The sequence below is a fragment of the Lethenteron reissneri genome, chromosome 53 (assembly GCF_015708825.2).
Source record: "Lethenteron reissneri isolate LAM-NWPU_2019-01 chromosome 53, ASM1570882v1, whole genome shotgun sequence".
NCBI lineage: Eukaryota > Metazoa > Chordata > Hyperoartia > Petromyzontiformes > Petromyzontidae > Lethenteron > Lethenteron reissneri.
Genome location: NC_083831.1, coordinates 8831540 through 8844636, shown reverse-complemented (window position 1 = coordinate 8844636; position 13097 = coordinate 8831540). Strand labels below are relative to the sequence as shown.

The 13097-nt window shown below is 50.3% G+C and overlaps 1 protein-coding gene across 1 annotated transcript in view; it reads right to left on the bottom strand.

Moving 5' to 3' along the window:
• LOC133356221 (protein Daple-like) overlaps positions 1-13097 on the bottom strand; it is a 54843-nt gene that overhangs the window by 3631 nt on the left and 38115 nt on the right. Inside the window, exons 10-19 of the mRNA XM_061573597.1 lie at positions 11835-11993; positions 10717-10863; positions 9933-10074; positions 7586-7698; positions 6629-6886; positions 5777-5965; positions 4759-4875; positions 3262-3440; positions 2376-2493; positions 928-1074 (exon numbers count right to left, since the gene is read on the bottom strand). Coding sequence (XP_061429581.1) covers positions 928-1074; positions 2376-2493; positions 3262-3440; positions 4759-4875; positions 5777-5965; positions 6629-6886; positions 7586-7698; positions 9933-10074; positions 10717-10863; positions 11835-11993 — 1569 coding nt within the window. The remainder of the gene's footprint in view (positions 1-927; positions 1075-2375; positions 2494-3261; positions 3441-4758; positions 4876-5776; positions 5966-6628; positions 6887-7585; positions 7699-9932; positions 10075-10716; positions 10864-11834; positions 11994-13097) is intronic.

Below are 13097 nucleotides of genomic sequence, written 5' to 3'. Positions count from 1 at the left end.
ATAGTACTATACCGCCTTGAACTTTCATGAACTGACTGGGTGTTTAAGGTTAGCGATTTGTCGTATTATATGGCTGTATAGCAAATAAAAAAATACAATTACTTTACTATGCAAGTAAAAAATGTGTGTGTTTTTTTATTTAGGGCCCCATTATAACATATGCTACAGGCCCCGCACTAGCTTAATCCGGCACTGTACTTGCCCGATTGTTTTAACTGCCACGCCGGGAAATCATTTCTGGCATGCTCCCTCCTGCCATAATGGGAATTTAACAACAAAGGAGAAAAACCATGCGCACGCATGGATTCTGTAACGCTTTCCAAAATGCGTTCATCCTCGGAAGGGTTTAATTAGCGGCAATTACGTAACGTTCAAAGCTGCACAACGGGATGGCGTCACAAAGGGGCATGACGTGACGAACGGCGACGGCGTTGTTCGTCCTTCATCCAGCAGTGGATAGCCCATGGCTCATGATGATGAGGACGATTGTAAGTCCAGCAAAAGAATGAAAAGGAATCATCTTCTAGGTTCTTTCGGAAAAGTCACGAAGAAGGGAAGTAATAAATAATAAAAATAAAACATAATAAAATAATTATCACGACGTTTCGGCCACAACGCAAGCAGCCGTCCCCCGACAGACCTGGTCTTCACCTGAGGACAGCTGCTCGCGTTGTGGCCGAAACGTCGTGAGAATTATTATATTTTTATTATTTTATTATTTCCCTTCTACGTGACTTTACCGAAAGAACCAAGAAGATGAATCCCTGCAGTCACGAAAGCTTTAAATCGAAATTTAATTAAAAGGATTGTCACCACCCGGAACCACCAGAGATAACGGCAGCGTGGCAAGACCGTCGTGGAGCAGTGGAAAGACCACGGCCCACGCTAATGACGGCGATTACAACCCACGTCGGATGGAAACGGCACCTGCAGCTTCATGTTCTCGGCCTCCAGGGTGACCGTCCGCTCGCGCAAGGTCGCGACCTCGGCCAGGAGGTCACCACTTGACCTCTCCGGGGCGGTGAAAGAACTGCCCATCGGCTGCTGGATCGATTCTTCACGATTTCTCATCACCTGATGCGCAAAGACGCACGCGCCCCACGAGCACACGCCACGTCACAAAGGGCTGCGCATGTTTCATCGTAGAGACACGTGCTAATTGTCGTTTTTAGTGTTGTTGGCTTTTACTGTATTTCTATTAGATTTTATCCATACTTGTGAGCGTAGTTTTCTTTTTAAGTACAGCGCTCGGAGATATTTCGATAGGCACCTTACACAACAAGATTATTCTAATTCTGTACAGTGTTAATGTAGTAAGGATTTTAGTCTATTCAGTCTTGGTCTAGTGGACGACATCTTGTGGAATTTTTACGTTTTAGTTTTTTATATATAGCGTTGTCGTTCATGCAAATTGCTTCATGAGGAAGCACAGACGAGCTGGACTTCAGCGGTGCTCCCAACAATTGCCCAAGCTCTGCAGTCCTCTGTATATTAAAGATGTTTTTCAGCCAATGCACGTGTGTTTACATACGCGGGAGGAAACTGGAGCACCCAGAGAAAACACAAGCTTTAGTCGAGTCTTAAGGGTCTGTGAAATTCATTTAGGGATGAAAATAAAGTTAAATTTTTTTAAAAACACAGAAAAAGACTGCACTAAAATTCCACAAGGTTGACGTTAACTAAATGACAACCTGTGGAAGGAGACTAGTTGGGCCAACTTCCAGCTCCGAGACTTAAAAAGTAGATATCGGTTTGACTCTCATCCAATGGGAAAGTGCTTCTCCCTGCTGAGTGGACCGGACACTCAGGAGCTGTCTCTGTGGTATCTGCTTCCCCATGAGCCGTTTCTATTCGATCGGATGGTACAAATCGTTATACAATTGTGGAGATTTTCTTTTGACAAAAGAACAATCGAGCAGTGATTTAAAGAAGGAACATAAAATAACGCGACCGCTCACGTGCCTCGGGCCTGTAATGATTCGACTCTTAAGCAATTCGAGCGATCGTCAAAATTCAGGCTCGCTGTTCAATTCTGGAATGGATCCCGTTGGCCAGGGCAGCGTTCATCATTGCAAGGCCCGCGGGCCACTGGCGGTCCCTGGTGGCCTTTAGTGCGGCCCCTGACGTGCGGCCCCCGACAATAGACAAATGTGTCAAGTCCCCCTCGCCATCGTTCGCATTGTGTGCCGGCGTCGGGGGTCCAAGGTCACTGCGTGGAATTTCTGGCAGCCCTCACATCGCTGATGTCTTCTCGGCAAAAGTGGCCCCCCCTCTGAAAATTAGTGACGAGCACCGATCTAGGGTAACGGCACCGATAGCACAATCGCGGAAGAATGCATCTGCGTCTCGCCACGAGCCTGAGCCGCTGGACTCACGTTCTGCAGCTCCTCCTGCAGGAGGGTGTTGAGAACCATCGACTCCTCGAGCTGAGTCTCTAGGATGGAAATCTGCTCCGCCTTGCCTTCCAGAGCCTTCCTGCAGGTTTCGTGCGAGCTGCAAGCGCGGGGTAAATCGTCGTCATCCATACGCAATCGGCATCTTGCGGACGTGATTTGCCGCCGGTCTAGTTTGAGTAAGGTCGCTTCGCTCGCTCGACAATTTTGTTCGCAGCAAAGAGAACGTTAGGACCCGAGGGCAACACCGTTCGCAAGGGTTATCCGCTGCGATAATATTGATACGTTTCAAGCCACACCAACAGAGGATGTGACACGGTGTTGGAGATGACGCGGGAGGTGAGGAGAGGGGCAGAGGTGTGTGCGCCTCGCTGGTAAAGTGGAAATGCCAAGTCAAATCCTTTTTTCTCGAAATTTTGGGCAAACCCTTTGTTCAAATTGGCCAGTATTCTATAAAGGGTAAATTCAATAAACAGCAACCCAACTTTATATGAACGATAAGCTCATATTGGATCATCTTTACGAGTGCTCTAACGTGCCCCTGCATTTGTAATAGACGGACAGGGATCATGCGTTATCGCTTTCCAACTTTACTTGGAAAGCGTTCATAACTCATTATCATTCTGCTGCTGCTGCTTGTGCCAGGACACTGCGGTGAGCTTGCCACTTTGGACAGCTTGCGTAGGTATCCAGTGGGCAGCCGGTGCACCGGGGAAATCACAGCCTGGAGGGGGTGCAGGCACCAGGCTACAAAAGGCAGTAGGGGGAATACTACACGATGCGTAATGGGGGATAGTATTTAATCCGTCGTAAAAGGGGCCGTGCCAACCACACCGCGACCACCGCTGCCACCGCCCTAGACACTCACGTGGGGTGGCCGCCGCCGCTGCCTGGCGAGGGCGAGTGGTGGAGAGAGTTGCCCAGGCGGCCGTCGACGCGACCGGGCTCCAGGGAGCCGACCATCGTCGTCGAGTTCTCCATCTCCTCCCGCAGCTCGCCCAGCTCCTCTCTCACGCGGCCGGCCCTCGTCCGCTCCTGCGACAGCTCCTGCGGAGCGGAGACGGCGGCGGCGGTGGTGGTGGTTACGAAGCGCAAAGCAAGGTGAAGTCTGAATCGCAGTGCGACGACTCGGATGCCAAACGCATTTTCACAGCTCGCACACAGTCCTTAGAAAATTGGTGAGCAACACCATCAAACCTAAATTTAGTTTCGCCATCCGAATCGTGGGACGCTGCTGTGGTGAATCACGAATGCATTGGACTCTTGCAATCCAGAGGTCCTCGCTTTGAGTCTATGTCCCGGTGCAGCAGTTGTAACAAGTATAACCCGTAAAAACAAAGTTTTTCACTATAAATCCTTTATATGCGTGGCGGCTAGAGTCCTCTCGTCCTCTGGCTTGAGATGGCTGCCACCAATGGGTCAGATGATTGTCTGCCAGCATTAAGCAATTGGTAATTAAATATTTTTTAAAAATTCCCTAAACAGTGTAAAATTTTGGAGAAAAAAATATCACGAAAATTAATTGTCACGCACAACGAGTCTGTGTGCCAAATTTCAGCTCGATTGGATCACGGGAAGTGTGTTAAAAAACGACCGAAAGATTTGCACGGTCGTAAGCAAGCACGCAAGCAAGCAAGCAAGCGAACTTAATATAAAGGATTTAAAAATGGTGCAGGTTTCTTAAATCCCGACGCCGCCATCCACCCAGCAGTATAAATTGTACACCGCAGTTATTTGATCGTCAGGTCCCGTGTGGTGAGGCAAAGTGTGGGCCCTCCACCTATTCCACTGGCCAGCGTGGAAGACTAAGGCCAAATTCCTGCTATTGTGCTCTAATGATGATCTTTATATCTATGGCCCACGGTTAGACGTGGGTTTTCTCCAGGTATTTCTGGTTTTGTTGCAATTCAGGGCGCCGTGGTGGCGAGATGTTATCTCCTTTTCCCGGTATGCAGAAGGTCGTGGGTTCAATTCTGACCCTAACGCCCGTATATTTGGAGTTTGCACGTTCTCCACGTGGTCACGTGGATTTTTCTCCGGATCCTCCGCTTTTTTTCCCCCTCCACATTTAGCAACACGCGTTTAAGATTATTTGGCTGCCGTAAGCGTCCGCGTGATAATCCACTTTCGCCGAGCTATAATTCGTGGCCAGGTCGCTCCTGAGCAAAAAGGAGCTGTCCATAGCTCCGTGGGCCTTACCTGGTAGTAAAAAAAAGTTACTTTAAAGTTTGGTTTTAGTTTAACTGGCGAGTGGATCGATCAACAAAGGGCCGTGCGCCGTGAAGGTGAACTGGACAGCGGTGTAGGGTGCGGCGTGATTGGATCCCACGTGACGGCCGTGTGGGTGCCACCACCCCCCTCTCACCTCCTGCAGCATGGCCAGGGACAGCTTGTCGGACAGCGCTCGCTGCAGGAGCCTCGCATTCTCGCTCTCCACTTCGTCGAGCCGCCGCAGGTCCACCTTCGCTCGGTCTTCCCTCGCCTCCTCGGCAAAATTAAGGAGATGCGTCGGATGCGTCCGCAGGGGTGGAGGTAAGCATGCAGTGTCATTGTGATAACAATAATAATTCCACCCAGTTATCCATACTCTTTGGGTCTTTCGGTAAAGTCACAAAGGTTTAAAATAAAAGAAATCACAACGTTTCAGGTGCAACACAAGTGCCCGAAACGTCGTGATTTATTTGATTTGATTTTCTACCTACGTGACTTTACCGAAAGAACCAAAGAGTATGGATTCCTGCAGTCATGAAAGCTTCAAATCAATTATACATGTTGCAATTTAGGATTGCAATTCAACAAAAACATGTTTTGGTGTCTAGTTCGTTGAGTATCGTTCAAATTGTTGCTTGTTAGCCAATCCCATCAACCCGAGCAGCAGATGGGTGTTTAGGGTTTCAATCAAAAGGGAAAAACGTTGACCCACTCGCACCAGAGTTGCTGTAACGCCTTCCGTTACGATCACAGGTAGCAGGTACGGTACGAACTTTCCACACAGTTTCCAAAAAGTTGAGATCCTAAATCTCAAGTTTTTTGTTTTGTTCACGTGGTAGCAGCTATGGTGGCGATGTCTTCATCCAACAGTAGAATGACCACAGCTGGTGGTGATGACGATAAAAACTCTCCGCTTAATTTCAGGCATTAAATACCCGATAAAGATCACAAAAAACTTCTTCGCCCAAAGTGAAGCGCGACAATTTTTCACACTGGGAGGGCGGTGGGAGTTGAGAAATTCCACCCAGTGACCATGGACCCCCGACGCCGGCACACAATGGCAGCCTCTTGCGAACGATGGCGATGGGGACTTGAAAACAAACCTCTCTTTGCCCGCCGTGAACTCACGCGGCCGAGGGCCAAGACGGAGAGAGAACGGCGAAGGAGCTCACCTGAAGGAGGCCGAAGCTGCGCTGCAGCTTCTCGTTCTCTTGCCGCAAGCGCTCGCTCAGCGTCTCCACCTCCTGCAGCCTCAGCTTCAGCTGCTGCTGCTGCTGCTGCTCATGCTGGCTCCTCACCAGCTGTGTAGCCTCCTGCTGCTGCTGCTGCGCTCTGCGGATCTCTGTCGTAAACTCCAGCTTCTGCGGAGGGGGTGACATTTTGTTGTGAAATTACATTGGGCTGCAGAGTGGCAGTGCATTTGCTGTATACAACGGGCCCATGGCAGTACGTAAAATAATGTTGTATAAAAAATTATTCATGAACTCACAATATTTTGCATAAAGATTGTTTATCCTTTCAACTGGGCGAGCAAGCATATTCTACTCCTGCATCGTATACAATTGACGCAGCAACACTCATGAACTCATATTAAAAAAAAGGTTGTAAGCAAGTGTGGACAATAGTTAAAAATGACTAATTTATTATTGAAACTGGATGACGAACAGAAAAAACCCTGACGCGACACATTATGAAGTAATTTCATGAATATTATTCACATTTCCATGAACGCTACGACGACGATGACGACGATGACGACCATGACGACAATGGCAAAGACGAGATGACTACGATGATGACAATAACAATGATGCCGATGACGTCAATGATGATGACGTTGATGACGATGACAAATAAAAGAGGACTAAGATGACGACAATGACGCCAGTGACTTCAATGATGATGACGATGACGACAAAAACAAGATGACTACAATGACGAAGACAATGATGCCGATGACGTCAACGATGATGACGTTGACAAGGACAACGACGACGGCGATCGCGAGGTGCCAACGTGCCCACCTGCGCGCAGCCCTGCCCGCGGCTCAGCCGTGCGTTCTCGGCGGCGAGCCGCTCGTTCTCGCGCTCCAGCTCCTCCAACTTCTCGTCCAGGATGGAGAAGGAGGGGGCAGCTCTGCGGGCGGCCGTGACGTCACCGCCACCGCCACCACCGTCGTCGTAGCCGTTGTGCCGCCCCGCCACGCCGGCCACCTCCTCTCCACCGCCGTGAAGCGTCGCCACCGACCGCTGCCTCTGCGCTTCTTCCTGAGCGCTCTGCAGCTGCGGTTGTTCAACGAAGCCAGGGTCGAGGTTAGGGGTCAGAGTTCCCATCTCGAAGAGACGCTTGAAACGCGTTGTTTTTGGCAATTGTGTACGCACGTCGAGTTTCTTTCACGCCGTACGTAGCCAACCGTGCTCATCGGAGGCGATGATGACGTCAATAATGGGCAATCAATATGTTGGGCAAAGGAGACTTGGGCACGCGTTTTTGTTCTGCCAAAAATACTGAGAAAATTTATCTTAAATGCGGCAGGCTACGATTCGAGTCATGGCCACAAATGTCGTAAGTGAGAACGTGATCGTAAGTCAAAGCGAATGTGGAGGGGGGGGGGGGGGGTTGTCCTCTTCAGGTTGTCACCCTCACTCGCGAACAGAGCTGCTGCCAAGAGGAAAAACGTCACCGCCCCCCACTGCAACCGACCAACGGCCTTGCCAGGAACACGACCCTCTTGGATCGCGGGGGCGATGCACCCAGCGCCAGAGGTCGCAACCGGGTACCAGATACCCGTACCCTACCCGATACCCGGCTACCCGTACCCGGCCGGGTACGGGTACCCGTTTGCGACCCTGGTGCGGCCAGGTACGGGCAAGGAATCAAAACCCGTTTGCGACCTCTGCCCAGCGCTCACCGTCACGCCGCGGAAAAGACGGGACGATAGAGAGGGGAAGGTAAAAAAAAGATGGGCTCCCCCCACTCACTTGCGCGCTCAGCTCCTGCACGGAGCGGTGCAGGGCCAGGTTCTCCCGCTCCATGCGCAGCAGCTGCCGCGAGGCCGACTCGTTCACCTCCACGCTCAGCGAGTTCGGCGTGGCTGTGCGTGCACGCGCACCCAGAGACAGACGTGCTCACGTGTAGAATATCCAAAGCACATCCACACGTATACAGTAAAACCTTGGATTGCGAGCATAATTCGTTCCGGAAACGTGTTTGTAATCCAAAGCACTCGTATATCAAAGCGAATTTCCCCATAAGAAATCGTGGAAACTCGGATGATTCGTTCCACAACCCAAAAATACTGTATTCTTATAAAAATGATTAATACAAAAAACCTTTTTTATATTTTTCTTATTTAAATTTAATATAAAGTCATCAAATTTATTAATTACATTCAATCGTGGCTGGTGTGAGGGAGACGAAAGAGAGGAGAGGAGGGTTATTGTGTATGACGACTTTCACTTGCCGTACAGTTACTAAAGAACAGCCACTACACTATGAGACCTCCTTTACCGGTGGCAAAATATAGTAATAGGTTTTTACCCTTTCAACTTGCATTTTGACTGCTTGTGTTGTGGTTATTGCAAACATGATGCCTTGTATAAAGGTTTCCGTTTTTGTACCAGTTGAAAGGGTAAAAACCTATTACTATAACAGTCACTACACTTGGACACAAAATAAAAAAATGCTTTACGCACACACACGTGGTCACAACACTATAGTAAACAGTCTACGCTCGCACGGATGTTGACTATACGAGTGAGGCACGCCGACAGAGACCGAGCATGGGAGACGATTACCCACAATCCCGCAGCGAGAGCGAGAGAAGAACCATCGGCTCAGTTGTGATCACGTGATGCTCGGCAGACAAAGCGTATACTGTAAGTACTACAGTACTCGTATTGCAAGACATCGCTCGTTTATCAAATTAATATTTATTTTAAAAAATTGCTCGTCTTGCAAAACACTCGTAGGCCAAGTTACTCGCAATCCAAGGTTTCACTGTATATAGGTATGTTATTGGCAGTAACACTGCTGACATCCTGGGTTCTAATCCAGATGAGAAAAAGAGCTTAATAGCTCATCGGATTCCTCCAGTCTAAATAAATATTCTAATTCTGATGTATAGCCGACTTTATATCAGACACAAGCCGTGCTACTATTTGGCCCGGCATCGCGTCACCGAGCACGGCATTGATGCCGCAGCCACACCACAGTGACCTTTGACACGAACAAAACGATTCCTGGCTCGGCCGTGGTAAACTGGGCTGGCTTTGTACCGCACAAGCGGTCAAGTAGCGTCGAAACTCCGGGCACCGGGTTCAAAGCGAGGTGCGCTAAGCGCCGTGCCATCGCTGCGCCCGCCCGTATCTATTTAAAAACTATAGATACTTTTTATTTTACCAGGTAAGGCCCACTGAGCTACGTAGATCTTTTTAGAAGCGACCTGGCTATCACAAATGATAGCTCAACGAAGTGGCTTATCGCGTGGAAATTTATGGCAGCCAAATACTCTAAACGCACGTTGATTCTAATGGTGAAGGGAAAAACCGGCGGACCCGGAGAAAAATCCACGCAACAATGGGGAGAGAGACACGCAAACTCCAAATATACCGGCGTTAGGGTTGGGATCGAACCCACGACCTCCTGTATACCAGGCAAGGTAGCTAACATCTCACCACCACAACGCCCCCACACAAATAATGAGGCATTAAAATGCGGCTCACGAACCTTAATCTACAGCTCTGCACGGCGCACGGTAAATGATTGTAAATTCATTACCACTGGCATTTGTAATCAGTCATTTTCAGAGCCATTTACCATTGCTTTTGCGCGTGGGCCTTGAACCAACTCCAGCAAATACTTCAACTGTGCTGCGGTACGCTTGCCAGCTGCCAAATAAAGGTTTGTCATTCCCCGTTTAGGTTTGTCCATGATTCATTCACCTCTATCCGTAACACTGGCTGAATGATACAATACAAAGTCCAAGTGATTTCCTGTTCAAGTGAGCATTGAGTCGGCAGTCATCTCCTGTTAACAGCCCCGAGTCATGGTAGGGGTGCGTCCATCCATAGACAAAAACACTGTCGACTTCCCCGCAATACGGTACTCGACTTTATCGACCCTGGAGAGATGATGGGTCGAGTCAATTATCCCACCCAGAAATTTCAACTTGCAAAACTTCCCCCTGCGAGCCACTCGCTCTCCCGCCGAGCCACACGGTACAACTGTTTTACGAACGCGCTGTCGCTCGCCCACTTGCCACAACAAAAAAACGTTCCCGCACCCCTCTGCTACAAACGGTCAGTGGGAGGGGGGGGGGGGGCGTACAAGTGAGACCGCTGGCGTGAGTCAGCCGTTCCAGCTCGGCCCCGAGGTGCGCAGTCTCGTTGAGACTCCGGCGCTGGGCAGACTCGAGCGCCAGGTGGTCCTGCGTCAGCTCCTCCAGCCGGTGTCGCTCCTCCTCGCGCTCCTGTAGGACAGAGGCAAAGATGCCCCACGTGGCCTTCATGAGAGTGTTGGGGCAAGTGGTGTTTAGTGAGCGCCTGTGAAGGCCGGGTCGGGTGGCCAGCAGCACGCCCGCCTGTCTGTCTTTGTCTCCCCCCAGTGCTGATGTGTTTACACACCGCAGCGTAGCGGAGGCCCAGGACCGGAATAGTACACAAGTGCGGTACTGTAGAAAGACATGCTGAAGACTTTGTGAGAGCTGTCACGATCCTGGAATTAAAACTCTCTTCTCGTGTGAACGAGTCTGGGAATGACTTGAATTACCCTCGCACACACCTCGACAGCCAAAAAAACGTCTCCCTTGAAGAGATAAATTCCATCCTCATAGGCTGATATGATCATATGTACGATAATCACATGTATTACACGGATATCAATACAGCAAAGACAAAGACCCCCCATTGTATCCTGAACAGACTGTTGGGGCAATTTCTGTCAGCGAGCACCTATGAAGGCCGGCACGGCACACGAAGGGGGTGGGTGGGTGGCCAGCACCCCGCACGGCCGCCTTTGTCTCCCCAGTGGCGATGGTTTTTACACGCCACACCAGCTGCTCATTCGAGTCGATGTATCAATACAGCACACGCACGCACGCACGCACGCGTACCGTCTCCATGTGGAGCAGACGCGCGCTCAGAGCTGCGTTGTCGCGCTCCAGCTCGTGCTGGCGAACTGCAAGCGCCTTCCCCGCCTCCACCTTCTCCTCCAGGAGCGCCTTGGCCTCCAGCAGAAGAGCGTTGTCCTCCCGCAGTTCCTGCGACGAGCACCCAAGTGAAAGGCGGAAGCATCACCAAGTGAATTTGGGGTGGGGGGTCGGTGGCTAAGGAGGTCAGAGCACTGAGCTGGCACGGCTGAGGTCGCCGCATTCGAATAAAATTGGTTCCGAAGTGTAGCGGAGGTGATGGCCTCAGCCTGTTCGCCACACAGAAAAAAAGAAAACTCATTGCATTAAAATTCTTAAGTTTTTTCAGTAAAGTCATGTAGGTAAAAAAATTTAAATTAATAAAAGTAAAATAAAAACACTTGATACAGCTATCGTGCTGTGACTATTCCACCTGAAGACGGAAGCTTGTGCTGCCTCCGAAACGTCGTGATTTTTATTTTATTTTTATTTTACTTTTATTAATTTTAATTTTAATTTTTTTTTACCTACGTGACTTTACCGAAAAAACCTAAAAATATGGATCCTTGCAGTCACGAAAGCTTCAAATCTAGAATCATCGCATTAACTTTTGGGTTAACCTTAATTTGTCAGCTGTGAGAATAAAAAAAATGCAGTTTCATTTCCAAGCGATGATGAACATTTTTCCCGAGTCTCTGGCCCCGTGGATCCCGATGCAGTTGCATCGTGCCTGCACGCACTCGATAGCCAGGCTGCCTGGCTTCTAAGATCCGATGATCTGCGTGCTCTGCCTACGACTTGGTCGTAGGCAGAGCACGCAAGTTTTCGCCGCCACTCGTGATCCAAGTGCGATTTTCCACGTTGGGCCACGTTTTGAGAAACAAAGAAAGAAAATAAATTGCTTCAAGCTTCTGTCGTTGCGCGCCTGCAGTAGAGCGCGGCAATGAAAGCTCGAGAATGGAATTGCTCGACACGCGGCCCAACCCAGAAGATCACACCTGGATTGGCTCGTAGGCTACCAAAGCAGTCATCATTCACAACGACCGAGCCGACGAACGAATGCCTGGATGAGCGAGCGAGCGAGCGAATGAACGAGAGCTAACCTCGACCCGGCTCTTGTAAAAGTCGGCGTCACGTAGCCGTTCCCGGAGTCGCCCCACCTCCCCGTAGAGCCGCTCCGCTCGCTCGGCTCGCTCGTGCGCCGCATCCAACTCATCGCGGTACGCACGCGCCGAGCACGCCTCCGACACAAGTTGAGAGTTCTGTGGAGCGCCCACGCACAACAACAACGACGACAGCCACAGCCACCGCTTGCCACTATGTTGCAGTGACATCACTACAGCGCCTTGCCGCGCCAGTCTAAGAACACTTTGAGGCCACGTGTCAAAGGATCTCGTCGCTGATTGGACATCACCAAAACAGGCGCAGGTGCCATGGGTTGACTGACTCAGATGACTGGCAGTTGGCCCAAAGTCAAAGATCCCCCATGTAGCCTGAACGGACTATTGGGGCAAGTGCTGTTAGCGAGCACCTATGAAGGCCGGCACGGCACACGAGGGGGTGGGTGGCCAGCACCACGCCCAGCCACCTTTGTCTCCCCAGTGGCGATGTTTACACATCGCGCCAGGTAATCATTTGAGTGTGAATCGACCTAGGGGAGGCCCAGGACCGGTTCAGATAATCGTCACTGTTGTTGGCCGTGAGCGGGAATCCAACTCAGGTCGCCGGGTTTGTCGTGCAGCGTAGCGCTAACCGCGACACCACTGGCTCCTTCAGTTGGCCCACACACACACAAACACACGCAAACACACGCGCGCACGCACTCACACGCTTGACCATCGGCAGCCGTCGCCGAGTTTACGAGAGGTCAGGGGGTCACGTCTTGTAAATCCTAGAGTTTATGTTCCGCGAGACGCTTCCGCGGAGTAACAGCGAGCACACACTGGACTTAGGGAAGAGGGAACGCTTTTGCCGATTATGTCACATTTCTCATCCTTTGTGCTTCTTCTTAGTATTGCGTTTCAAGCGGTGTGGCAACAACGATGATTTAATTCATCACGACGACATTCAGAGGCTGCCGGTTCGATTCGAACGCCTGGGAGCGGTCGTTGAAAACAAACGGAGACAAGTTTATGAAATCCACCCCTCGTTTGTCCAACCAGAAGTATAAACCGGAACACCGCAGTTAGTCCATCAGCGTACAGTGGGGCAAAACTTGGGCACTTCCACCTCTTCCAAGTTGTCTGGCCGGTGTGGAAGAGTAGGCCAAGTTCATCTTCTGGAGGAGGGCTATGTAGTGCATCCTCTAGCGGAGGTCCCTTCCGCCAGCGGCAAGGTGAGCAAGCAATTACAGGGCTGCACCTTTA